At 38.4% G+C, this 27,328-nt stretch overlaps 1 protein-coding gene across 1 annotated transcript; it reads right to left on the bottom strand.

The window, feature by feature from the left end:
* Window positions 1-6,993: 6,993 nt before the first annotated feature.
* On the bottom strand, window positions 6,994-20,451 carry DDX18 (DEAD-box helicase 18). The gene is made up of 14 exons (XM_074145041.1): window positions 20,250-20,451; window positions 19,923-20,087; window positions 19,537-19,683; window positions 18,230-18,365; window positions 17,399-17,499; window positions 17,064-17,263; window positions 16,861-16,975; window positions 15,191-15,330; window positions 14,185-14,346; window positions 12,781-12,933; window positions 11,941-12,054; window positions 11,046-11,102; window positions 9,512-9,689; window positions 6,994-8,854 (listed from the first exon to the last, which is right to left on the bottom strand). The coding sequence occupies exons 1-14, from the start codon at window positions 20,365-20,367 to the stop codon at window positions 8,712-8,714; spliced, it is 1,929 nt and encodes a 642-aa protein (XP_074001142.1). The 5' UTR covers window positions 20,368-20,451; the 3' UTR covers window positions 6,994-8,711.
* Between the last annotated feature and the right edge of the window lie 6,877 nt (window positions 20,452-27,328).

Genomic DNA, 27,328 nt, shown 5'->3' with positions numbered 1-27,328 from the left:
GTAGTCAGAATGACCAGGCTGTTTTGCTGGTTAACTTTCACATGGCACTTCACTCACCAGGTGAAAAAGCAAATAAATCCTTTCCCAGGCTCTTAACGCAGGCATGATTTTGGTTATTCTTTCCTATAGTATTCCTAAAAAGTGCTCTAGTGTAAGCCAGCAGCTAAGAGAAAACTATCTGCATTACTTACCAGCTTTTATTATTAGGAGAAAAGGACTTCTGAGTGCTAAATGTGTCACATTTTGCCGCTTGAGCTTCCAATAGGCAGAACCTGACAGAGCTTGTCAAGAGGAGTCTTTTCACAGTACTGCTGCAAGTTAAGCCTAAAGCAGCATCTGAAACAATGAGGCACTGGTAAAAATGTCAGGGTTGGCAGACAGCATGTGTCTGCTTCACAGGCAGCTTTGCGTGCTTTGTCTGTATATTGCTCCTTTCTGATTTGTGTCTCGTTTTGTTAATTTACGCCACTTTTAAAATGCCAGCTAAAGAATTACTGAACAACACTTTATTCCTTTAAAAGGCACCCAGACCTAAAAGCAGTAAGGGAAACAAACAGATAAAGAAGCCCTTTAACCTATAAATGTTTCAACAATTGTCAGTCCAATTCTGTGAACTTCATAAAGGAATAAAAGAATCTTGTCACAATTTGAATAACTCAGCTAATAAAGACTGCAAGCAAACAAACAAAAATCAGAATAACTGCAAAAGTTTCATGTTCAGGGGCCCACACAGGCCAGAATATGATCAGTTTGTTCCTGCTTCTGCAGGAAATTAGGTTGTCTTTTTCTTGTGTGAGGGTACTTCATTTGTGGATTGCGGACTATGAGTGGGCCACCATTAAAGCAGCCCAGATGATCTCAAAATCTTCCTTTCCTAGAAACCTTGTGTCCCATCCTTGTACTCCTGTTTATTATGTGTAAGTTATGTGCCACATCCGGATACTTACATTCCAGTTCACGCGTCAAATGCATTGAAATCTCCCACTTCTTCCTCCCTCTTGGCTGAAATAACCTGGTCCTATAATACACAGGCTTGAATAAAGTCTCAAAGGGATTTATTTTTTCTTGATAATTACCCCACTGTTGTCTTGTCCTGTGAATGCAAAGGCTTAGTTCTCCTCAAAGATTGCTATGGCAACATGTTACAATGTCTCAGAAACCAGGGTATACTTTGCAGAAGAGAAGAGGGAATTTTAAAAAATTAGGAGACTTGCAGGTATTCATGGGTTCTAAATAACAGAAAAGCAAGTAAATATTGCATGAAATTATAAAAAACCCTCAACACCAAGAAAGAGACAAAACAAAACGAAAACACACTTTCCTTGTGCTAAAACTAAAGGAGAACTTACTTTAATTTTATGTACAGTTACAATATTACAAGTTGCTGTTGCGTCAAAGTACAATGAAAACAATGAAAATACTCTGATTCTTTTCAATGGTTTCAGAAATTGCTTCTTCATAGTTTCTTCTCTCAAGTATGGCAGTGTGTATCCTCAAAAGATAACTGGTATCACCAACTGTTCCATTGCTCTTAAAATAAGCAAATAAATACGTGGCTAAGGAGTTGGAGCTAGATGATGGAATTAACAGTAAATACAAGAGCGTCATCTTTCCATCTGGATGTTTGGAGCTTTGTGGGCTGAGAAGTCTGAGTGATGCAAAACACAAAGGGGTGGAAAATAGTACTCTCTGGAAAATAGTTTTATAACCAAGCATAGAAATCCTTTACATTGTACTTTGCAACTTTTCTCACTGTTCCCTGGCTACCTGAGAATTGCTGAGAAAAGGGCTTGCGAGAAAGGCGAGGAATTGCAAAACATATTTCCTAGTCCTTATTGCCTTACCAAACACCGCCTGTAAAACTCTTCTGACTGCCAATGTTGAAATGAATCTCCTCAGAGCCAGCCTTGTCATAATTTTATTTTTTTCTGTCAGTCTGAAAGTTCTTAACTTAGCTTAATCCTCCCCTGTCCGAGCTCCCCTCTCTACAGTTGTGCTAAAGAAGTGTCTGTCTTCTCCAGACGGCAGCTTCCCAGGCCAGCTTCATTGCAGCTCTCTGTTTTCAAGCACTTTCAAGGACAGCATGCTGCTTAGGAACCGCTCTTCGGAGGACGGTGATTCATCCAGATAACAGAATTTCAACTCATTATGTGAAGTGACGCTGTATTTTTATAGCAAATTTATAAAATTTAAATGTAGCTCACAATTTTCAGAAGTTTGCTTTTATCTGTTAGAGATAGAAGCAAATTATTTTTAGATCATTATAAAGGGACCACTGAACTTGACTGTTTTGACTCATTTTCCATTTTTTGTTTTAGATACAAAAGTCCTTTGAGAGCTTCTAGTAGATGCAATTTTATTCCATCCTCTGTTCACTGCTAGCTCTTCAACAGAAACCCAGCCTCCTTTATAAAGCATTTCTAAGAAAACTCACTTTATAAATCCTGCAATTAATTTGATAAATATCAGAAAAACTTTCAGCTCAAGGGAAGAACAAACCCTCAAAGGCCCTTTGACAGCTGGCTCCGTAGTTTTATGATTGAAAATGTGATGGAGAATCTAGAAGTCACATAAATGCTAGCTAGTATTGATTTTATTAATAATAATGAGCAAATCTCATTATTTTTAATTTCCATTCAAATATCAGGAGAATAATTTCCATTCAAATATCAGTAGAATAATTTCCATTCAAATATCAGTTTTATGTAACCTATGAGGATGCAAGCCACTAAGCAGGAGGTTTTCAAACAGGAGGGGTAGTCAGCAAAGATCTGTGTACCTGCATGAATAAGCTCTGCCACAGGAATGTGTGCGTGTATGTTAACAGATAATGAGCCCTAGCACAGCTAAGGCCAACACATGAATACGAAGGGGATTATATAGCAGCAGATTTGCTAATATTAGCCTTTCCTTCCGTTAGAGCAGCCACATAAAAAAACCCCCTCAACTAGCAATCCATAATGGAGTAAATTTAATTTGCTTGACCTTGACTATTGGCTTCTGCTACCACCAATAATCTTGAGGAAGAGCTAGATTTTTTCTTTTTTGTTTTATTTTTTTTTAATTATAATTTTGACTATGTACAAGACATGGGCTTTCCACTGGTGGATTTTAATATTTTAAGTGTCAGATTCAAAGTTATTTAGGAGCTCACGTCCATTGATTTCTATTTTAATTGGTGTCTGAGAAAGTTGTGATGCCCAAATGCCTCTGATTCTCATTCTAGCTCATTTCAAACCTGTGCAGCACCTCTTTCACATTCACCTTCTTTCCATGGACAAAGTGTTCACAAACATTCCTCACAGGGGCCACGTATTGCTACTAATTAATTCTACTGCCGTTATGATGTGGAGTGACCATAAAGTAAAGGCAAGGCCTTTACATGAATTTGAGTACAAGTCTGGAATATATGTGTGTGTGGTTTATTTCTCTGTGCAGTATTTTTGAATAGTTTCATACCCATATTCAAAGAAAGAATTCTTTGAATTAGTTTAATAATTAAAACGTGTATCCTTTATTGCTTAGTTCGCACCTGAAATATTAACTATCCTTATTTACAAATAATCCTTTGTTGAATTTATGTAGAAAGTGGGACAAAAAATTATTTACATAAGGTTATAGTAGTACATACTTGCAGTGCACCAGAAAAAAGATTCATAAAATTTTGCAATGAAGTGGAAAATACAATGTTTAAATAATTACTTAGCACTTCATATAGTTTTGTTACAGGTCATCTGCAGCTAGTGCTTAGTAGAAGTTAAGGATTCTTTTTCTAGCATTAAAGAATTACCTCTTTTAGTGTTGCAGGCCATTTAGCTACCTTTTTTTCTGCCACAATTAAGAGAAGAACGTAAAGATATTGGAGAATACAATTTCTATGGAAAAATGAAGTTGCTTTATGATTTATTTTTTTTTAAGTAACATGATTTTATGGTTACATTTATGTTCTCAAATTACATTTTGTAGGTGTTAGTGTTACTTACACCTTCATAAATTCATTCTTAGTTTTTCTAATAACAATTGGAGAAAGGTGCTGGGCAGAACTTACCTGCTGCTCAAGTCTGTTCTCTCTTTGCATACAGAAAGAGTTTTATTAATTAGAAGAAGTGACAATATATCAAGAACACTTATCCAGAGCTTGTAAGGAAGACTCGATGCTCCTACAAATTCACATGGTCTATCAACTCCTATGAATGAACATCTAGTTTTAGTTATGCAGAATAAGACATTTAATATTCCTGTGATTCTCAACATTCCTAGGGCATTGCAACCACTCATTGAGGAGCTCAGAAAGCCCTGAGCAGCTAAACACCTTAAGATGACAGCTAAAATAGAGAGAAGTGTTTGGATGAACTATACAAGATTTTGCAGAGACTATGATTTTCTTCTTTTTATTCTGACCAACTGGGAAAAAATAGGAGATGGTTTATATGTTTTTCAGGGTTGTAGCTTACAAAAGTATTTGGGAAGATGAACTGCTATTGTAGAGTATGCTCAGATATTTTTTTGAAAGGTGAATGCAGTTCTTAAGCTGGATGACACCGATATAACAAAGTGAGTGTGTGTCTAGACAGCACCCCGATTTTCCATTTGTCTTCCCTTCTCTTAATGGCATCCTTCCTTTACCTCTCCTCACAACTCCATATCAAAACTTTATCACGGTGGCTAAGAGAAGAAGGAAAAGGTAATCTCTTCCCCACGTGGCTGTGCAATAAAGAGATTTGACACAAGCAACATTATTGTATTTATGACTTTGATGCAAGCCAGCAAATTTTTTAGAAGCAAAGAGCATTCCAGTTCAAGAGGCTGGATTCTTATTGTCACGGCTCAACATCTTCTATAAATCTAGAGCAAACAAAAGCATCAGAAACAGCTGCATGAATTGTCCTGTCAAACCAAGCAGCTAAAATCCTAAGGAAAACAAGGTAGTCAAGGAAGAGTCAAGAGCAGAGACAGATTTTATTCTGCATGCCTAGCCAGCTGATTCTAGGCTTCTTTCAGCATTGTTATTTTAGTTTGAAGAAAAACAAACCCAAACCAACTAACCTTTTAAGGGCTAATAACATGTTCATTTCTAGTTGTTAGGTTTTTAGATCTCTGTAAAATCCCTTTTAAGTTTTGGGGAGTTGAAGTAACTGGACAACTATCTCCTACACAGGATAGTGGTAGATCTCAAAACACAAGCCACAGACCTGTGCTGTATCCTGTCAGTACCTTGCCTTCCTTCACAGTCGGAAGAAAGTGGAGACCTCTACTCACCTTTTTTTTTGGTTTTGTTTTTTAAAATCACATAGTCTTTTTCACCTTTCCTGTGAGAGCTTGCTTCCCCTGAGCCTTAGATTACTGGCTTGAAAGCAAATCATTAGTCTTCGGCAGCTTGCTTAAACTGAGTTATCAACTCATACGTGAAACAACAAGGCTAATTACTGCCAAAATATAAACACACTTATTTACAGCAGACCTAAGTAGATAATATCTTATCCAGCTCTCAAGTATTCTTGCTCTACACTGTCAATAAACGTGCCCTCTACCTGTGACATTCACCCTGAAAAATTTGATGGCAACGCTTTCTGACTAGTCTTGTGCTTGTCTATAACTTGGCAGCGTTATGGTGTAGGAAACTCGTGACAAGATTTTTCATGATTATGAGCAGTAGCTCAGCAATGGAATTCTCCTTTATGGGCCTGTTCCAAGAACTGTCGAAAAAATCTTCCAGTTCAAGCAGGACAGTTTTGATCACCCCCTTAAGTGGTTTAAAGAGTCCAATTTCTTTGTCAAGGTTCTCAGAGAAAAAAGGCAATTTCTCAAGGCACACAATATTAGTCCCCAACCTATCAGTCACTGTTATGAGACAAGCCTTGAGAGTCTGATGGCTGAGGTCTATTAACTGCTCACAAGATTGATAACAGGGTAAGTTGCAAAGGAAACGTTAGATTTTGAATCAGTTCGACAATCTTTTAAACTTCTTGCAATACCACAGTAGAATAGAAGCTGCCTGATACACGTAGATATTTCATCAGGAACTATTTTTCATTTATGATTCCATAGACAAAGAGAAAGCTAACTGCATCTGCACAAGTCAGGAAGCTGAAGCCCTTCTTTTTCAATACCCACTTAGTCTCAGCTCAGGAATTTCTCTCCTACTTTATCACAAAATTACAGTGTGAAATAGCAGACTATGTAGTTACTTCAGACTGTGCAGCCATTATACATCTACAATGTCTTAAGTAACAGCATTAACTTTTTTGTTTGTTTGTTTTTTAGGGTAAGCTAGTGCTACTCCAGAGCAATACCATCCAGCCTTTTAATCTCCTAGATGAGATGATTATTTCCAAGAATTATTTGTATATAAGAAAATGCAAACAAAAAATACCAGCAAGGAATTGTGCAGACTCGTGCCAAACCCCTATTTTTCAGTAGTCCACATATCAGACTTTAGAAACTGACAGTGCCTCCACTCTTCCAAAGAAAAAATGAGGTGGAGCTGGAGGTTCGTCTCGCTGCTGGGAAAGCAGTCAGCCTTCTGTTCGCAGAATGAGGAGGAATGACAGAAAAAAGCAGTTCTCCGAGAAGCAGATTTTTGCCTACACAGAGAAGTGGCAGGAATTCTGATGGGCTTTGAAGCCCAACCAGTTCTGGCTCTGCAGCACATGGTCAGACAAGTGGTCACTGACTGTGCCCATCATCTCAGCTTTTTCCTTGTTCCAAACGAATACTCCCCACCATTTCATTCACACTGCTTGTGCCCACATCATCACGCTCTGATCTTTACAGTGGTTTACTGCAGCTTTGCTTACATCTCTTTCCAAGTAATTAATTTTGTGGTTCATCTAATAATCCCCTCAGTCAATTTCACTATAACGTAAGTTAATTTCTGTACTGTAACTGCACAGCTTGCAGGTGTAGACAGAACCCTTCAAGTGTGTTATGCTGTAGATCTGAGAGATAATTCTAAAAATGTGCTATTAATAAACAGACATGAGATCTATTTTTGACAACTATTATTTATAAATATATAAGCAAACCCAGAATCAAAGATTAAAACTCCATGAACCAGGCATCACGTATTTACTATTGCAGATTTTGCTTTCTCACTGCAAGCCTGGAAGCACGAGACATTCAAATCCTAACAAAATTAGCTTACTTCAGTATTTTGACGTATCAGAAGTTCTTAACATCTGACCAATGTTAATAAAGAGTCTTGAAAAGTCCACTAGGGCTAAAAGTCAGTTGTTTCACAAAAAAAGGGAAAAGGTGGCACCACTCTCAGTTCTGAATGGTGGAAGCACTAGCAACAGAATGGTCATACTATTTTCCACAAAAAAAAAGATCTGGTTTCTCCAAGGGTGAAAACAAGGCTAACAAAGTTCACCGATGTTCTTCTGCAATACTTCAATGCATATATCATAGCTTCAAATCTGACATGCTACTCCAAAAGACTCATGGAATAACAGTCCACTTGATATTGGAATAACGACATATGCTTTTGTATTCATAATTGGTCCGGGGTTACATTTTAGATCACAGAACAGAACCTTCATGGTTGGAAGGGACCTTTGAGATCATCGAGTCCAACAACAAAGAAAAAGAAAAAAATTCTACTTTTGCTCAACTTGTGTATTTTTACTTGTCTCCATGTTTGTTCTATTTGCAATGCATATTCCATCCTCTTCCATTTCAGTCTTCTACATTTCTCCCATGAAATATCCTTCCAGTATATTTACACCCCATTTCACTTTTTCACTTACTGATTCTCTCTCCACCCCCTCAATCCTGTGGTGGTATCTTTGACTTTGCCCATCGCTGATCTGATAAACTAAGACTGAAGAGCCATTCACTTTTGTAATTTACAAGATACAGCTGCAAAAATTCTCGCTGCATCAAGGTTATGGAGCATTTTAAAAAATTATCTGGGCTGAGTGCTTCAATTTATGTAATCTGCTTTTCTTCATTTTTTTGCATATTCATAAGAGAGTACACTAGGCATTACCAGCTGCATAAATTCAGATTTTTAAAGAGAATATCAAGGAAAACCAAACATTTCACTAGAATGTTACCATTTTATCACATTAAAAGAAACAGCATTAAGCATGTACCAGATGTGATGGAAGAGATTTTTTTATCTTCAACGCTGTCAATTGTTATACAGATACCATAACTGAAATTAATCACAAACTCATACAGCCTTAATTATTCATAGGTATGTTCTGTTTTAAAGGAATCTTCCTATATTCTTCAGCATATTTGATGCACAGAGTTCTGTAGCACTAGAAACCCTTGCAACGATTCACGTGAACAAATTTTTTTAATCTCACATCGTATTCTGTCCTTGTGTTGTCTACTTCAATAATTTTCAGAGGCGTGCATAGAAAAAAGGGTGAACATAAAGCAAATTCTTCTATAAAACCTTAAAGTATTTTTTCTTTCTTTAATAAAAAGCTCTGTAGTACTGACTTAAGACAATTATATTCAACTATCTTCTTCCATACAACTAAGTATGGAAAAATTAGAGGGCCATATTCTTCATTCCTACCTTCAGTTTCCCTTCCAAAGTGTCTTCCTGAAGTGAAAGATAAAAGATGTTCCCAGAAACAATACCATAAAGACCCCTGAAAATGTGAACAGAGCAGTTTAAATTGGAAGTAACTGTCAGATGGTTTTGATCAAGGTAATCTATTCCAATGCCAGAAGCTGTTTTAATGAATGTATGATTAACGAGAAAACTGCCGACTGTCCGATTTCTTGCTGATGTGTTTGAAGATTTTAGCTTTGTGGACGTTCTTTGATTTCTGGTAACCAAATCCTCCACCTCCACCTCTTTTCTGTAGTCTTCTGCCATGGTTGCTGTTAACATCTGGAATTTTATTGGTTAAAGAACTTAAAAAGGAGTAATTTGAGATGTTGCTTTTTAGGTATTGTAAGAGTCCTTAACGTGAGGAAAAATAGCAGCATTATACAAAAAGTTGAGTAGCATAACTACAGACAAAATTAGAATTTAGTGCCTGTGGTTCTAAATAATGCTTTTATTTCTCCAGTTATCCAACTAATTTGGCCAAAGTACTACTTCTTCAAATTCCATTCATTAGCAGGTTTGACCATAATCTAGATATGGTCTTCTATTTCATGCTCTTGTCCCTCTATTTCAATATTCTACGATTATTAAATTTAAGGATGTACCTTTCGATGAAAATAATTTTGCATGGAGGAGAACAGTGCTCTAGAACATGTTGGCATGTATGCATTTCAGTATTTGCCACCCTACAGCAAGTGAAGGACATACAGCATGTACATGCACCAAAACATGGATGTTTGTAGGCAACTGTTGCCATTTGAATATTTGCTATTTAGCATTTTCTTTCATAAACTATTATTGGAGCATGATGCATTTATGTGATTAATAGCAAAAAAAATAAATCGATCAGAATTTGAAGTAGCATAGGAACTTCAGTAAGTTGCATTTAACATCGAGAAAGCAGAAATTCAGCTTTGAAATGCTGCAGTAAAAGGATACTGAGGTCGACAAACGGAGGAACTTTAAAGCCAAATGAAAGGCTGACTTTGGGAAGATCCAAGTTATTGACATCATAGATCTGCTTCAGAGAATGGGAGTCATAAGCTCTAATGTAAGCTTTGTAGGCTTCCTGGGCTGACTTGTGAAGGAAGTAGTTCTTTTCAATCAGTTTCTCCAGCTGGTGAGGGGAAAAAACACAAAACCAAAAGACATATCCAATTATAGCTATAACAAGTGTATAAATTATATTCAAGCAAATTATTTACTATGTGAGTTGCAGTGACATTCACTATTCACTTCATCAAAATTGCCCTGTGATGGTAGAGCGCGTGTATGTGTATCAGAGTGCTTTTATAAACAAATAGAGAGACAAAATAGCCTAATGCTGAATTACAGTCCAAAGCCTCAGCATTATGAAAGTTTACAGAAATATTAAATTGGGTTGTCCCAAACAAGCTCATCAAGGAGTTTACAACTGCAGTCATACTGTGAAACTACGTATATTCAGAATTAATATATTCAGAATTAATGGACAATGACAGTATACTTCTAAGTCAGACATGTAAACTGTACCATTCCACGTAATTTTATATGTAGTCTCATCTATTATAGTGCAAATGCATTGTAAAATAAATAGTATTAATTCTATGACAAAAATGCAGATGGACTAGTATAGACCGAGACATTTTATTTGTTGGAGACCAATACTCTTTAGGTCAAAGTGTCACATTTGATATTTGGATACATTAATTCAGCATACTAAAAATAAGTTACATTAGACATCATTACTTCCTAATTATTCTTAACTAGGAACTTCCTACTCTAAGGACCTTCTTCCCTGTTTCTTGTACTTGCTATTTCAAATTTAAGCTACTGCAAAGAAGCTTTACAGAGCTCTTATCAAAAGAATAATTCACAGAATTAAGGAACAATAGAAATTCACATCTACAGAACTATCTATGCTATTCAACTTCATGCTCCATGGCTATTTTCGCGGCACTGGAGCACGAAACAAGTTTATCTGATAATTGGCTTTATTAATATCATTTAAATACACCTGAAGTATATACTAGCATTTCTAAGTGTTGGTACTGGATCTCCTTCTGCACACTGAAGTCTGAGTAAATCATCTTATAAGACACGTTACTCCCAATTAATCTGAACATACGGAACTATTCAATGAAAGCTACTGAAACCCTGTTTGCTATGCTAGACAAGAACGTTCTGTTCAAAAAGCTGAAAGCAGGTTTACATCACTGTGGTTTTACTAAAAAGTAATTCTTGCAAGCAAATTCATACCGTATAATGATGACAGTTTAGTACTCAATATTAAAATTCATCTTTAATTTCAGAATGTTTTATTGCTTTAATGTCAAGGAGTGACAACATGGCAGAATTATTTACTGCACAATAGTCATCTAGAGGAACTTTTCCAGACAAGCATACATATTTTTAAACTTTGGTCATTATAGACTATAACATTCTCCATATAAATTATTACACAGAGTAGCTGCAGTACGAAGTCATTTCATACCTGAGACTGGATGTCTGAAATTTTTGACCATGAAAATTCAAATTCACTTAGGGGTACCTTAAAAAAAAAAAAAAAAGAACATTCTGATATTATTTATACTATCTAAACACTGGATGTATTAATGACCTAAGACAAATAGAAAAAGACCTGCAAGATTATCAGAAGATTTTTATTTTTAGTACCACAGCTGTATCTGTTAATATATAATTACAACTCTCAAGTTCAAGGATGTTTTTATGAACGAAAAGCACACCTGTACGCATTTTTATTTTTAGGTTTTTGGCATCATCTTTTATTCAAAGCAATGATCAGACCATTATACCATTACTACCCTTATCATACACATAAAGCGCCTTCACATCAATATGCCAAGTATTACCACTTCCTTTAATCTACAGTAATAAAGATGCTCACAGTATGACACTTTTACCCCTTCAGCTTTTGCTTTAGATGCTATAGCACTTCAGTTACAAGTGGCAAAACTCTGTAAACAAGCCCATAAGGAGAGCAACCACGAAACTATGTGCAGTTCTATCTTATTAAAATGATTACATTTAGAAGGTGGCCACCCTTCTTTTGGAATTGACCAAAAAGCAATTGATTCTTTGAATAGAAAAATTAAAAACTGCACGAGCAACATTCAGGTTTTAATTTCCTCTGGATGGCAAAGCTCCCTTGGCCAAGCATCATTCCACAGGCAGGACACGGGAAACTTATTTATTTTTTAAAAACACAAGTTGCACAGTTGCAAAGCAACTATAAAACACACCCAATATTTACCTTTGTGCTGCTTACTTTAAACAGCAGTCAGATGTTCAGTCAAATATTTTCTAAGTAACAGAATGGTTTTTGCTTAAAAAAATAAATAGTTAAAAACATCTAGACATAAGTTTACCCTGGCTTGCTTTAGGTAACGAAGAAAGCCCAGTTCTTCTGGTCGTAAAATGAGCAGAGCGTGTCCTCTACCATTTATGCCTCTGGCAGTTCTACCAACACGATGAATATATTCCTTTTGGAAGAATAAGAAACAGGAAGTCCTATCAGTCTTTCAAACATGCAATAAACTTCACAAAAAGCCTCCAAACTTAACATTGATAGTGTAATGCATCATCCATTATTTTATAAGACTTTTTCTTAGCACCAACACACGGATGAGGGAAACCAAGTGCTGAAGATGCAAAGCATAATTAGGCTGAGACAGAAACCCCTGACTACAAGTATTTTACCTTTTACTGAAGAAAAAAATCTTAGTCTGCTGTAACTGAAAATGAAACTTTGCTTTTGGTGTATTTGCCCTGTATATTTGCTAAAACTTCTGAGTTTTTTTGAGTTTCGCTTGTTTACACTGGACATTATTCAAACAAGAATAGTGATTTTTAAATAAAAATATCTAACTTCCACTGGGAAAACCCGTTTAGGAGACTCAGGGATTCATATATAAACTCATACTCCTCCTGAGAAGTGTTTTGTTATTTAGCTGATTAGATTTTAACTTAATTTAACAACACAAAGAATAATGTTTTAAAAAGCAACTCTTAAGAAGGTACCAAAGGGCTCAGCTAGGTGCGGCGTTTCTTAGGAGCTGGTGAAGGGAAGTGGAAGAAATCAGCTGCTGGATGTGAACACGGCTGAATCCTGACCTCTGTCAAGCAGCAGCTTCAGCTTTTCTCTGCAACCACGTTTGTAGTTAGGATTTGATTTGTTGCTGTGAAGTTTCTCTGTTTCCTTAACTTACTTTTGGATCATCTGGAGGGTCATACTGGACAATCCAGTCAACTTCAGGAATATCCAGTCCTCTGGCAGCCACGTCAGTGCACAGCAGTATCCCAGATTCTGCATTACAGAACTGGAAAAATGTTGTAGTACGTTTGGTTTGTTTTTGCTTGCCCTGAAGAAAGGAAAGAAACACATGAAGGATGAAATAGCAACTAAAAAAGAAAATTAAAAGCAATCTTGCAAGCTCAAATTTGAAGTTCCTATTTTGCATATTTCTGCCACAAAAAATAAAATGAGGCATCTTTCCATATCATGGAATTGTACGGACCAAACAGGACCATTTCACAGTGAAGAAACAACGCTACCATAGTCACCAGCACAGGGCTACATGAAATGATATCTCTCAGAGAGACCCCTGTATCTTCCAAAGCATTACATGGTGGAGTCACCATCCCTGGAGGTATTTAAGAAACGTGTAGACATGGTTCTTCAGAGCATGCTCTAGTGTCCAAGATTACTGGTTTGTGGTGGGGTGCTGTGTGGGTGGGTGATGGTTTTTGGTTTGGTTGTTGTTGTTGTGTGTTCAGGTGGTGGGTGGTGGTTTTGTTTGTGGTGTTGTTTTTTTGGTTTTTTTTTTTTTTTTTTTTTTTACTGTTGGTTGGACTCGATGATCTCTGAGGTCCCTTCCAACCACTACGATTCTGATTCTGATTCTGAAATTTGGTTGCATGAGCGTTCCTTTCAAGAGAGCTGCATAAATGGCTGAAGTTCAGGAAAAGGACATTTGCAAGTCTAGCAATATGTTACATTACAGGTTTAATAAAAAAGAAGGAATACTTGTAACAGTTCTATCAAAAGATAGTAAAAAAATCCCCAAAATAATAATAATGATGAAAGAAATAAAAAAGGACATTTGTGGCCAGTTATAACTATTTCATAAACTTTCAGTCAATTCTTTCTCCTAAACTAGGCATTTTGTGGGTTGCATAAAAATTTAAAATATCCAAATGGTGAGAATTGGCATAGTGAAACCAAACACCACCCTGGCTTTAGACAAAGCACCCAACACTCCAGCGATCAGGGTGTTTGGACTCCTCTGACAATAGCTTTGCTCCATAAATTAAGTCTTAGTGCTTATAAAAGGCAACCCCTGCGAAGAAAACAGAAAGCTTTCTACAAACAGAAAATTAATATCAGTGTTCAACCCTGGTTTGAAAAATAGCAAGATCAACAACGTTGAAGTGTAGTTATTACATAGTCTTTCCTTTATGTCCTTCCTCTACAGGGTAATCAAGATCATCTTCAGCTTTATGAGCATTGTATCTGTTTATTTGAAACTGGACTGAAATAAACAAGGCAAATATAAGGTCAGTAACAACTTACAACAACTATCAGATAGTTAATCAATTAATGAAATACTTACATGAATGGCCAAAACAGGCAGATCAATATAGTTGAGTAATTCATAATGGTACTTCACTGACATACATGAAGAAAAAAATACCATTAGTTTCTTCTTCCGGTTCTTCTTAAGGAATGTGAAGAGCAAAAGGAATCTTTTTTCAGATGGACACACTACATACCCCTGGAAAATTTGTAAATATTGTTAAATAAAGTAGTATGGGACAAACTTTTGCTTCAGCAATATAATTAAATCAGGGAAGTGTTATGTTGTGAAACAAATATGTGAAATAGTTAATTTTTTGTCTGTCCCTCACCTTGGTACATGAAACTCCTAAAGATGATGAACTTAGCAAGAAACTTACTGTACTAACTTGAAATGTGAAAAAGTAATTTTAAATTAATTAACCAAACGTGTAAGTTCAGTGCAAAGTTATTAGTTTATACAATAAAAATTCCTTTCAAGAAATTTTAATTACTGACATTAGGCATGAAAATAACTGTATAGGGTTCTTTAACATTTTTTATGATTTCAAGATATTTATTTCATGGAATTCTTGCTACCAGTTTACTCTTTTAAGGTAATACATAGCTACTGGTAATTTTATAACAACACTCATCAAATCAACTGCACAAACCCAGAAACTGCTGTGCAGCTCTATTTAGCCATTATCTGCAGCAGCAACAATGAAACATATCTGAAGTATATATCTCTCTAGTCAGTAACATGGAAAATACAGTCAGAAAGACAACTGGAGCTTAGGTATGTAATGTAAATAGAAATAGACAACTGTAAGTAACTATATTCTATTTCATGAGGTTTTATATCATCTGTCCTGCAAACACTGACTAGATGCGTAGAACTGACTATAGTGAGCAGACTGAATAAAGCCCTTTAAACAACTGATAGCTTTTACCATTAGGCTGGTAAACAACCCTTAAGACAGTGTTTGTACAACCCTGTTAAAAACACACAGGACTTGGTACGTTCACAGATCATACCTCTTTTAATAACATTGGTGTTTTACCTGTTCAAGACCATCTACTGTTGCTGTCTCCTTGTTATCATCAACCCCAACATATAGTGGCTCTTTCTTCAGAGAAATCTTTGCCAGATCTTCAACCTTTCTGGTTTGTGTGGCAGAAAAAAGCATCGTCTGTCTGCGTTCTGAAAAAATATTTTGAAAGACAGCCTCAGTTTTTAAAGGTGAATTCAAATAGCAAGTCCATAAAATCTATAGCTGCAAACTTCCCTGAGCAAGTCTACTTCTTTCAATTAAATTCTAATTCAAACATACTGACAATGACAAACAGACAGGTGTAGTTGTATTATGGATTGTGCAGGATGTTTACTTAGGCTGCCCCCACCCCCAAAATCCTAACAGCTATCAAAACACAATTATACTCTCTGAGAAAATGTTAATAATCATTTGCACTCCACTTTAGACGAAAAACAATGATTTAAACAGAGACTGACCTTGTAATTCTAACTATAAATTGATTTCATTCCCATGAATACTAAAATGTTTTTGTTAAAAAAAAAAAAACATGCTAGAGATCGTGCAAGAAAAAATTTACTGAAATTAAAGGGAATTGTTACTGTTTGTCTTGCAAAATCAGCCTAGCACCTACACATCTCTGCATGCTATTTAGTCATGTGGCTGTACGACTGTACTGAGCCTCAGGGACTTCAGTGATCTTAAAGCGGGGATAGGAAATCTCCCGCCTGCCTGGCGTCTCCCAGCTTAAATATATATCCTATTTCTCTAATGTTTTCTTGTTACACGAGTGCATGGAAAATGCAGACTTAGCCTGTTCCATTTCACAGCTGCAAGAACAGTAGCAATTGTTCTTGCTGAACAACCGGTGCCATGATTTTTTAATATCTTTTTAAAAAATATTTTGAATTGTCTGTTTTAAAATATAATTTCCTTCATAATGGGACAAAATCAAATTAAAATCATGCAAAGTAACAATTTCTTTTATCTATCATTTTCCATTTCACGAAGAACATGTCATTTTCCCACTCTTCCTTCCCTTTTTTTTTGGCACTGTTTATTTATATTCCTCACAGGATGTTATTTATTAGTTTTATATACCCATGTTTTAAACATGCAAATCTGAATTTTAATATTTAAGATGTGGAACCTCAAAATATTTATCACTGATTTTTTATATACTATTTTCATGTTTGTTTTTTTTTTTTTCCTGCATTTTGAAAGCTAAGGGAAAGCCTTGTTGACTTACAGAATGTGTTTAATATATCAATTGGAAGGAATAATGAAATGAAAAATTAAGAGAAAAACTTCCTTAAGGTACTGTTCTTGGAGGCAAGAAGAAAATTTGAACTGCAAGTCAGAAGACCTTTTTCCTTATGTTTAAGCCGTATTAGGAAACAATGCATGGTAGGAAATAAATGGACAGAGGAAGATGAATGAGGGAACATAGATGTTAAACTAAAAGAATCATGTATGAACAGAATTATATCACTAAAGTGCATACGAAAACTCTCTCCTTCAGATAAATGATGTTAAATGACATAGTACACACTAGCTGTCAGGAAAAGAGGACAGAGCAAGACAACCGCTCGCAAGTGCATTTACAGAACTATAAGAATTAATGACTTCTTTTATAATAATTGAGTCATAAAGAAGACATAATGTTAGTCAAGTGACTTCCAGAAAAGAAGTTTTCTTACTTGGCAGAAGTTTTATGATCTGTTTCATTTCTTCTTCAAATCCAACCTCCAAGATACGATCCGCCTCATCAATTACCAAACACTGCAAGTTCTTGTACATGAAACCTGGAGTGTTCTACAAGATTAACGGATTCAGAGTCAGACAGGGACAGGAGTTTTATTATGCTTTAAAATATTGATGTCTAATATGCATTGTTATCTACCTGCATATGATCCAGCAGTCTTCCTGGTGTTGCTACAATGATGTTGATTCCATTTCCAAGTTTCTGTGCTTCTGCTGATCTGTTACTGCCCCCCATTATCAGACCATAGGTGTGCACATGATGATTCATAAGTTCTTTAAGAACTCCATAGGTTTGCATAGCAAGCTCTCGAGTAGGAGAAAGAATAACAACACCCGTTCCTAAAAAATACAAGAGTAAGTTACAACAACTCATCCACTCCCCCTCCTAGCCACGTCTCTAAATGGCTATTACAGTAAAATTCAGTAAATTCAGTAAACCACAGTAAAATTCAACTGAGAAATGAAGAGCCTTACCGTTCCTAGGCATGAATTTTAACTTGTAGATGAGCTCTACTGCAGGAATAAGAAACGCAAGTGTCTTGCCACTGCCTGTTTTTGCAGCTGCTAAAATATCCCTGTATGCAACGAAGTTAGAAAGAGTATTTAGTTAATCCTACAAAGAAAAGAACAATCCTATTTTGAACATTGTTGACATAGTAAAAACATAACATGGCATCCAGGACACCAGTAGAGTTGGTATTAAGAGCTTGGCAGCAGGTGTGGTTCACAGCAAATGGTCACTATGTCTCCTGAGATTCTTTGAGACACAGTGACACAAGATGAGTGAAAACACACTTCCCTGTTTTCAAAGCCAAATGCAAAGCAGCTTCCATGAGCTTACCCCAAGTACTTGTTCACACACAACACAGATATACTGTGTTAACTTGTATTAACTTGTATTATGGGATCAAGTTGCACCAGGGGAGGTTCAGATCGGATATTAGGAAAAATTTTTACACTGAAGGGGTTATTAAGCCTTGGAATGGGCTGCCCAGGGAAGTGGTTGAGGCACCATCCCTGGAGGTATTTCAAAGACGGGTTGACATAGTGCTTAGTGACGTGGTTTTGTGATGGTTTTTATCAGAGTTAAGTTGATGGTTGGACTAGATGATCTTAAAGGCCCCTTCCAACCTAGACAATTCTATGATTCAATGATTAATGACTATAAACAAAATATTTAAAACTTACGAGAACATAATTAAAAACAGTTCAGCTGCAGAAAATTATATTTAATGTATTTAGCTTGCTAACAAAATTTATACAACATTTGGGGGCAATATAGTGATTAAAACACGTATATCTTACCTGCCTTCCAGAAGGGGCTTAATACTTTTATGCTGAATTTCGGTCATATGCGTAAAACCCATGTCATTTATGCCTTTCAGTGTATTCTCACTGACAAGACCAGCCAAGGAAGTAAAAGAATTGTCTTCAAAAGCACCTGTAGTGAGGGGAGGGGGAAGAAAAAAAAAAATTAAAACTTATTTCTTCTGTTCCATCTATTCTCTGACATCATCCAGTTAAAACTGATCTAGATGAAAAAAAAAAAAAATCACAGCAAAGGACTTTTCCTTACTCCTTTTTACCATAAAATCCAAAGATACTGATCAAATACTCTGTATTAATGTGTTCCTAGGAGTACTACACAGAGACGTTATAAACAAACAGGAACGCGCTGCTTCTCAGGCCAAATTTACTAGTTGTACGCCTCCATCTTGTACCTCCCCATCTCCTGGCCTGTATCAGGAACAGTGTGGCGAGTAGGACTCAGGAGGTGATCGTCTCCCTGTACTCGGCACTGGTAAGGCCCCACCTTGAGTACTGTGTCCAGTTTTGGGCCCCCTACCGCAAAAAAGACATCGAGGTGCTGGAGCGGGTCCAGAGAAGAGCAACAAGGCTGGTGAGGGGTCTGGAGCACAAGTCTTATGAGGAGCAGCTGAGGGAACTAGGGTTATTCAGCCTGGAGAAAAGGAAGCTGAGGGGAGACCTTATTGCTCTCTACAACTACCGGAAAGGAGGGTGTAGAGAGGCGGGGGTCGGTCTCTTCTCCCAAGTCACGGGCGACAGGACTAGAGGAAATGGCCTCAGGCTGGATATTAGGAAAAATTTTTTCACTGAAAGGGTTATCAGACATTGGAATGGGCTGCCCAGGGAGGTGGTTGAGGCACCATCCCTGGAAGTGTTCAAAAGACAGGTTGACGTGATGCTGGGAGGCATGGTTTAGTGATGGTGTTGCATTTAGTTGTTTTGTGGGTGTTTGTCAGTTAGGTTGATGGTTGGACAAGATGATCTTGAAGGTCCCTTCCAACCTAGAAGATTCTGTGATTCTGTGATCTTGCTCTTTGCTGACTTTGTCTTCTGTAATTAAACATATATGTGTATATATATTTTAAAACAGATTTTTGCTAGTAGTTTTAAGTCTAATAGGAGCGTGTATACAATGCAAGTTTCAAAGAACTGGAACCGAGTAACAGCTGTACAGCTGCCAGCGTCACGTCACCTATATTCAAACACCTGATTCATAAAGCTAATTTGAGAACTGCAGCTTGCTCTGGAAGAAAGCGTTAGAGCTTGGCTTTTTGCACACGTATGAAAAAGAGGACACACGATACCTGTTACACCTAGTGGTAAACTGGGCACTTCATCCTCCTCCCCCTCCTTCTCCTCTTCCCCTTCTTTCTCTCCGGAATCCTGCTGATCTGCATCTTCTACCTCCGCACATTCACTTTCTTCAGTTTTCACTTTTTTACTTTCTGTATCTAGAGCGTTATTTTACAGAAAACAAGTCTGTCAGAGATGCAAAACGCAAGTTCATCACTAAACGTTGTTCCACGGAGTGAATTTCTTTAGCCTGTAAACCACTCACAAATGCCACACCTATATATACAGTGTCTACGTATAAAAATATGTAAAACGGAAAACGAGATCGGGCGCTTTTTGGGGTCTCTGGGAATAACTCCGCCCAGGGAGACAAGTCGTACTCGTTAAGATAACGTACCGTTTTCCGCATTAGCCGCCGCTTTCCTCTTCTTCTTCTTCTTCCTCTTCTTCTCCTCCCCGCCGCGGGGACCGGCCGCATCGGCAGCACCGGCAGCGTCCGAGGCCGCTCCGGCCGCCGCCTCCTCCACCTCCTCCTCCGGGGCTGCCTGCGATGCCGCCTCGGCTGCACGGCGCGGAGACGCGTTTCGGAGACGGGGGGGGGGGGGGAGAAAAGACACCCCAAAGTCAGCGGCGGCTCCGCAAGAGCTCAGCCGGCCAGAGGCTCCTCACAGCCACCCGCCCGGCCCCGGCTGCGGTCCCCGTCCCGGTCCCGGCCCCACCGTACCTGCGCCCTCCGCCTCCCGCTGCTTCAGGTTGCGCTGCCGCAGCTTCAGGTTGCGCTTGTGGATCTTCCTGTGCAGCAGCCGCATGGGCAGGTTGCCCGCGGCCACAGACACCGACATCTCCGCCGCCTCTTCCCGCTCTCGGCTCAGCCGGTCACACGTGGGGACGGCGGATGCGGGCCCCGCCGGAACACCACCACCCTCCTCCTCCCCGCCAGGCCTGACGGGCGGCCCGCAGCGGCCTCCGCCGGCCCGGCGGAGACATCGCCTCGCCGGGAGGCAGCGACAGGGTCCCCGCCTCCGATGGGGATGACCTCAGACACGGGTGGGAGGTGGCACGGCGTGTCCCGCTCCTGCCCGTTCCCCTGCTTTCCTGCCCGTCCCCGGTAGCTCACCGAGATAGGGCGGGAAAAGCCCGGTGTTACTCTGAGGAAGGGATCTCCTCCATCTCCAACATCTCCTCCGTAGCCACCTCCTGCCCCACAGTACCACTGCGCCTGGTGGCGTTGCCTCCGCTCACGGTTACAGGTGTTTAACGCCAATGGAAGACAGAAATGCTCCCGGGCATTTGCCTGTGCGGTCCCCAATTTAGCATCTCTGGGAGAGGTGGTTTTGGGGACACCCAGCCTGTCCTCTTGTGCGCAGGCCGGAGGGGCTGGAGACACGGCAGTGTGCCCCACAGCGCTGCCAGACTGCTGGCATCAGCCGAAAGCGGAGATCCCTGCCGCCTGTTAGCTGCGCTGGCATCCCCAGGGGAAGCTGCACCGGGCAGTGTAAACATTCCGTGCCAACTTCCAGCATTAAAGCTGCTGAAACTTTCGGGCTTGAAGAATCCGTGGCGCTGATCCTTGGGATAAAGGACACAGCTGCATCTTTGGTGAAGTCCAGCACCTTCAGTAGCCACCTGGTCTGCTGTTTGTTCCTCCTGATGGGCTCAAAGAACATGGAAATCCTTTGGATTTTCACCGGCCCAGCAGTGCTAGCAACTGGGCCAAATCTGGGAGCCCCTCATTTCCAGGGCACGGTTTCTTGGAGCTCTTTCAGGCAGCGCTTTCCAGCTGGCTAGCTGGAGCTCCCAGCTGCTCCTTGATTCCAGTGACAGGCAACGTGACCTTTCCTTCTAGTGTCCTCCTGCTTTTTGGCTCTGCATTCTTTTCCCAAGAGCCATTCCTGCAGGCTGAAATGCAGCGCCCTGCAGATCCTTCTTGGCCAGCAGATGGCACAAGCAGTACAGGAATTCACAGCAGATTGCTTTGCTGCTTTCAACCAGTAACCACTGTGTTCTTAGAACTCTGAATGACTTCAAGTTGTGTAAGGCTCAGCCGGCAATACCCTGCTGTAACGCAGAATAAACCGCAGAACTATTACTCTATTAATTTCGAAGCCCTATACCTTTTTTTTTTTTTTAAAGCTACTAATGTTAGAGATGAGACAAAGGTCATTTTTCACCATCTGTAATTGGTGCCTTGCAGAGGTCATATGGATCAGCAGGATGAGAATTAAATTTGTTTTACCAGAACTTCAGAATATGAACAACTTCATCTTGTCCAGACTTTCACAGACTGGATAGTAAGTCTGGCCACTGGCTTTATTAAGTTTAAAGGATAATTGCCATCTCCACCACCTGCTTTTGAAAATAAACTGAACCATCCTCAGGAAGAAAGGCTCTTGGTACAAAATTCCAGGGGAAGTCAGTAAAAGGCTGAATTTTAAGCAGGTAAAAGTTCCTTACTGCAAGTCAGTGGAATTTATGTTCTGGACATATTTTCTTCTTGGCTACTTTATATTGCGGCTGCAGAATATATTTTTAAGTAGATATGGGTTTGCTCTTTCTAGTCTGTACTGATTTATATGTATGTGACTAGGTTCAGTATTTGGATGCAGAGTTAACCCAGGTGGTGCTACTTTCTGGAATATGGTCATTATGCAGTTAGAGTGAGTTAAAAATCTGGACAGGAGGGAGATGACACTTATACTTGCATTGAGGGAGGAGAAAATTATGTCCTTTTGGCATGTCAAGGTTCACGTGTTCCTATCTTAACCAGTACTGCCAGGTTCATCGCTATTTTGCTTTCACCCACGTCATCAGACCCCCAGCTCTGCCAAGAATTAGGACCTGGAAACCCTGGTCAGGTAAAACCCTAAATAAAGAACTCACCTCAGTGTCCATGTTGGGTCCCAGCTGACTTGGCAAGTCTTCCTGAGATTGCATTAGTGTGGCACGAGGCCCAAATTGATAAACTGTCCTGAGAAGGTATGTTAAATCCTGCTGAGCAGAATATATTGGCTGTGTCAATTAACTATAATCAGTGTGGTGCACAAGGAAAACTTTGTTGCATTTGCAGATGAATGATGATCTTGCATCTGTGTAAACAGATCTCATGGCATTATGTATAGGAATTCAGAAATTTCAGATGTCGTTCGGTGGCAAACTATCATGTGCTCCAACATTGCTTTGTCTCAATATCTTATAAAAGATGTTGCTTAGAGTCAGCAAAGAAGCGTGCTTCTCTGGAAATTTCAAAACACATTTTATGAGCTTCTTTCTTCTTGTCTTTGTTTTTTTCTTCAAGCTGCAATTGTGGAAAGTCAAAAAAGAAGAGAAGACTGAGAGAGCAATATTGATAATTTTATTGTGACAGGTCTAGACAATAGTTTAAACCACTAACTCATGTTAACAGTTTTTCTCTGAAGTTTGGCATTTCTTAGAAATCATATGAATTCCCCCTGGCACGTGTCTCATTTCTGTGCAATGGATTCATTCCTAATTGCTTGACTTATCAGGCAATCGTTACTAACAATAGGATTTTCTCAAATGATTGTTGAGTTGTTGTCAAAATGCCTCAAATTCTCTACGCATGATCTCGCAGGAAGGTTTGTGGGGAATCATGTTTTGGTTTATCAAAGCCTTAGAGCTGAAGAAGTCCCTATTAGAGACTCTGGATTTATCTTTGAAGATGAATGTTTTTAACAGGCTGCCAATGTCAGTATATTATCTCCCAGGCTAAGTTCATCATCGAAGTTACTATTAACTAACTTGTGTTAACAATGTAACACGAAAGTAGTCATTGATGTCAGTTGTATCATTTCAGGTAGATGGTGATAACTTATACAAAAGGTATCAAAATCCCATTTGGAAAAGATCATGAAACAAAAGTGTATAGTCAATTTTGGATACTGGAGTTGTGGTACAGAGCAGAGTTAAGGCAGACAGGTTTTATTTTCAGAAAGCAGAATCTCTGAAAAGATGGTCTTTTGATTTCTTAGGTTGGACATGGAAAAATCCACCACTGATGTAATTTATGAACATCTGCACCATTAAGCTAAAAGTTTTGAACTAGAAAACTAGAGCTTTTATTGCTTACAGCCACAAACTGGAAAACCTTTCAGAGATGTCTTTTCATTTTAACAGATTATAATTTTCCCTGTTAGATCAAATTTATCTGTCAGACAGTAATAAGTACCCGATAGGCACTGGGTTTTAAAATTGAGTATCAGGTAGATATCAATTTTTTTTGAATGTCTCTAACTTATGTAAGAAAAAGTCTGTATGTGTATGTAAGTGATGGATACAAAGGTATCTGCAGAAATAATCAATTTTCCAATTTAGTTGAGACATATAATTCTGAAATCTGGAATTTGGAAAAGTTACCCACACCTAAACTGATATAAATGATGTAGATACAGATATATCAAGATATAGCACATAGACAACAGACTACTTGATTAATAGAAAGTGTTGATGTTAATGGGCCTTACAAATTGCCAGTGCAAATTGCATCTCCATAGGGCATCATTGAATTTCAGTGAATCTGTGTGGGAATTTAGAGTATGCCTTTGAATTTAAGACAAGAAGAGTAACATATTTGTGTTTGGAAAAAGCAAACTAGGCTATCATAATCACAATTTTTTAAGGTTTTGTTTTAATATTGCTTCCAAATAATGTCTCCCTTGTGTCACATGGGGGTATTGTGTCAGTTATAGCATCATGAACGCTTTGTGTAGCATGTGGAATACAACTGGGTTCAAGGAAATTTCTCGTTTACCCCATGTTTTACAACTGAAGCTATTCAGTGTGTCAGTTGTAAATGCAGATGGGCATGTACTTGCATGTGTTCCAAATCAAAACCAGTGCAGACCTGCAGCTGGGATGACAAACTAGAGATGTGTTGAGTTTCATTTTATAGAAGACCTTGTAGATTTTGCATAGTTCTCGTGGATTTTCTGGAACTTATAATTGCTCAGGTATTTCTGAGAAGCACTTTAATCTCAAAGTGTTAGGCCATCACCATTGCCCTTTTTAGTTCATTAAAGGGAAGCCAATATTCTAGAGTTGGAATAATCTGGATCATGCCAGGGTAAGAAACTGAAGCCATTTTAATTGTTCTAATGAATGATCTCCTCTTTTATATGCATAGAGGACCAAAATCTAACCTCACTCTTTTAGACCTCTCTGCAGGGTTTAGCATGGTTGATGGTGAAATCCTGGTGCCATTCATATGGATGGCAGGAGTCCAGGTTACTGTACTAGTCTGGGCCAACAGAGAGTGATGACCAGCTGCATGCCTACCTTACTTGATCCTTAATGGCTGGAAACCCACACATTTCCTAGTGTAAAATGCTGTAGTTCTTCCCTGCAGTAACAGGGTTTATGCATTTGTTTGCCACAGAAATTTATGCTAAGGTCAGTATTTTCATCCTCATCCCCAAAATACATCGTCACTGGGCCCAGTTTATCTAAAATATTGCTTAAATCTCTCTGAAATTAAGAAGACAGTTGGAATCATGGAATCAGAGAATCACAGAATGGCTGAGGTTGCAATCTCTGGAGATTGCCTAGTCCAACCTCCCTGCTCAAGCAGGGTCAGCAAGAGCAGGTTGCTCTTGTCCACTCAGACTTTGAATGGTGCCAAGGATGGAGGCACCACTGAAGACTTTATTTACTCCCTCCCATCAGGTATTGACACACACTGAACCTCCTTTTCTCCAGGCTGACCAGTCCCAGCTTTTTCAGTTTCTCCTTGTATGCCAGGTGCTCTAATCCCTTTATCATCTTTGTGGCCATTTGCTGAACTTCCTCCAGTATGTCCATGTCCTTGTACTGGGGAGCCCAGAGTTGGACACGTGTCTCATCAGTGCTAAGTAGAGTTGGACACAATACTCCACATGTGTCTCACCAGTGCTGAGTAGAGGGAAGGATCACCTCCCTTTTGTGTGTCACAGTTGTCACAGTGGGTCTTTCTGTTATAATTGTGTAACTTCACCATTTCCAAGTCGTCATTTTATATTTAACACCTACACGCTGCAAATAAAAAAATCCTCTAGGAAAGAAAAAGGTGCTGTACACATTTTTATCCTCACAGAGGCAATGAGAGAACAAGTAATACATAATACAAGAGCAATGCACAATTTGTACTGTACTGCTGGCAGTCAGGAGGGTACCATGAGGATAACTGTAGTGTAAAAGCACGACTGGCACACAGCTGAATAGTTTACATTCTACTTTATTTTATCGATGCACAGCAAGTTGTTTCTGGCATTTGCAATTTAAACTTACGCAGTATTTTTTGGGTACTCAGAAACTGCTTTTCTGAATTGGATGAAATAATAATCAAACATTTTCTGTTTTATTTCGGGAGGCTGTTTGTAGCTGTTTGTTTCAACTCTTCCACCATCCCTTGTAAGTGCTGATAAATGGCCTGTTTTGCATATAACAGTAAGATACAGTCACTTTTACTATGATAGTCTTTAAATTCACTATATTCTTTCTTTACATATGAAGATCCATTTTTTAGTATTTTTCTGCTTTTAAAAAAACTGAGTGAAGGTTTTCCCAAAATACTGCAAAGGCTACAAGTAGAATCAAGTGATTAATTAACAGATTAATCAAACCGCAGGTGTAGCAGCTAGTTTATAATTTACAGACTGATAGGTTCATAATCTTTAAAATAATAATTTTCTCAGGCAGAAAAGGCTTTCCTTTTACAGTTCTCTCATTAATTTAAAGTATCCTAGTAAATATATTACTGTCTCCTTTTCAGAAGGGGTGTGTCTTTTATATTGCCTTATCATTTACATGTCCTCATTTAAAATAGCTCTGTTCGAATAATATAAAATCACAATTAAAGAGATTATGAAATCTGAGACAGTAAGTGCAATACTATGTAGGGTCAGCTATATATAAGATTCTGCAACTATTCTGAAGATAAAATTTGAAAGGGAGTCCTAGAGCTTTGGACGTTCTGGGTACATGGCAGCTGGATGGAGACAAATCTGTGGCATTTTGTGGATGGAATGAACACAAGATGTCACCCTGGCCGTGAGATAGCTCCAGCACAAAAATGCTGTTAGCTGAAGAGGAAAGGGAATGAAAAATTGAGGTTACTTTCTTTTTTCCCCATAAGTTGTGTTTGAAGTGTTCCTTCATTTAACGATCACATAACACTGTTTCACTACAAAATTTTCTATGCATTGCTGAATATTTTTAATTCAATTCTATCATCCCATTTATATATTTTTTTAATTGCTGTTTTAAAGTAGGTTCCTGAAATTTGAAGTCAGATTTGACTTCCTTGGTTAGTAGCCCTATTTTTCTTATACTGTTAGTGGAAAAGATGATGGAGAACACAGAGCAATATTTTTCTGAGTTTTCGTCAGTCTTATTCATTTTCGTACATGTGCCTAGAAGTCTAAAAGCTCTTAGAAGAATGCAATGGCAACTATTGGGAAAAGCTTTCAGATAAAATAACATAGTTAAATTGTTATGTTTCTTCCTAAACTGTGTAAACCTTTTTGTACTCAAGAGTAATATTTTCTTTATGTGTTTGAAATTCCCTTTACCTTTACTCTAAACAGTGCAAAAATCTTCCTTCAAGGAAAAAGTTGTTGAAAATCTTGAATTAAACAAAGCATTACTTAACCAATGGTATTTGTTATGAAAAACATTCTTCTGATTATGGATGAGGAACTGATATCTTAAATATTAAACTCCTTGAACTCAGGCCCTTGACTTCAGTAGTGCTGACAATATGCCTATTTTCAAAATGACATTTATTCTTTAAATGTTTTTTTCCTTCCTGTA

The sequence above is a fragment of the Numenius arquata genome, chromosome 3 (assembly GCF_964106895.1).
Source record: "Numenius arquata chromosome 3, bNumArq3.hap1.1, whole genome shotgun sequence".
NCBI classification, from domain to species: Eukaryota; Metazoa; Chordata; class Aves; order Charadriiformes; family Scolopacidae; genus Numenius; species Numenius arquata.
Note: the sequence above shows the minus strand (reverse complement) of the source record. Positions and strands in the feature narration are given on the sequence as shown.

Excerpts from the sequence above, each read along its gene's own strand:
- DDX18 (XM_074145041.1), bottom strand. The coding sequence starts at position 20,367 with ATGTCGGTGTCTGTGGCCGCGGGCAACCTGCCCATGCGGCTGCTGCAC. Across the intron at positions 17,500-18,229 it reads AAGCCCCTTCTGGAAGGCAG|GGATATTTTAGCAGCTGCAA; the intron begins GTAAGATATACG and ends CGTTGCATACAG. Across the intron at positions 9,690-11,045 it reads TTTCAGACATCCAGTCTCAG|CTGGAGAAACTGATTGAAAA; the intron begins GTATGAAATGAC and ends TCCCCTCACCAG.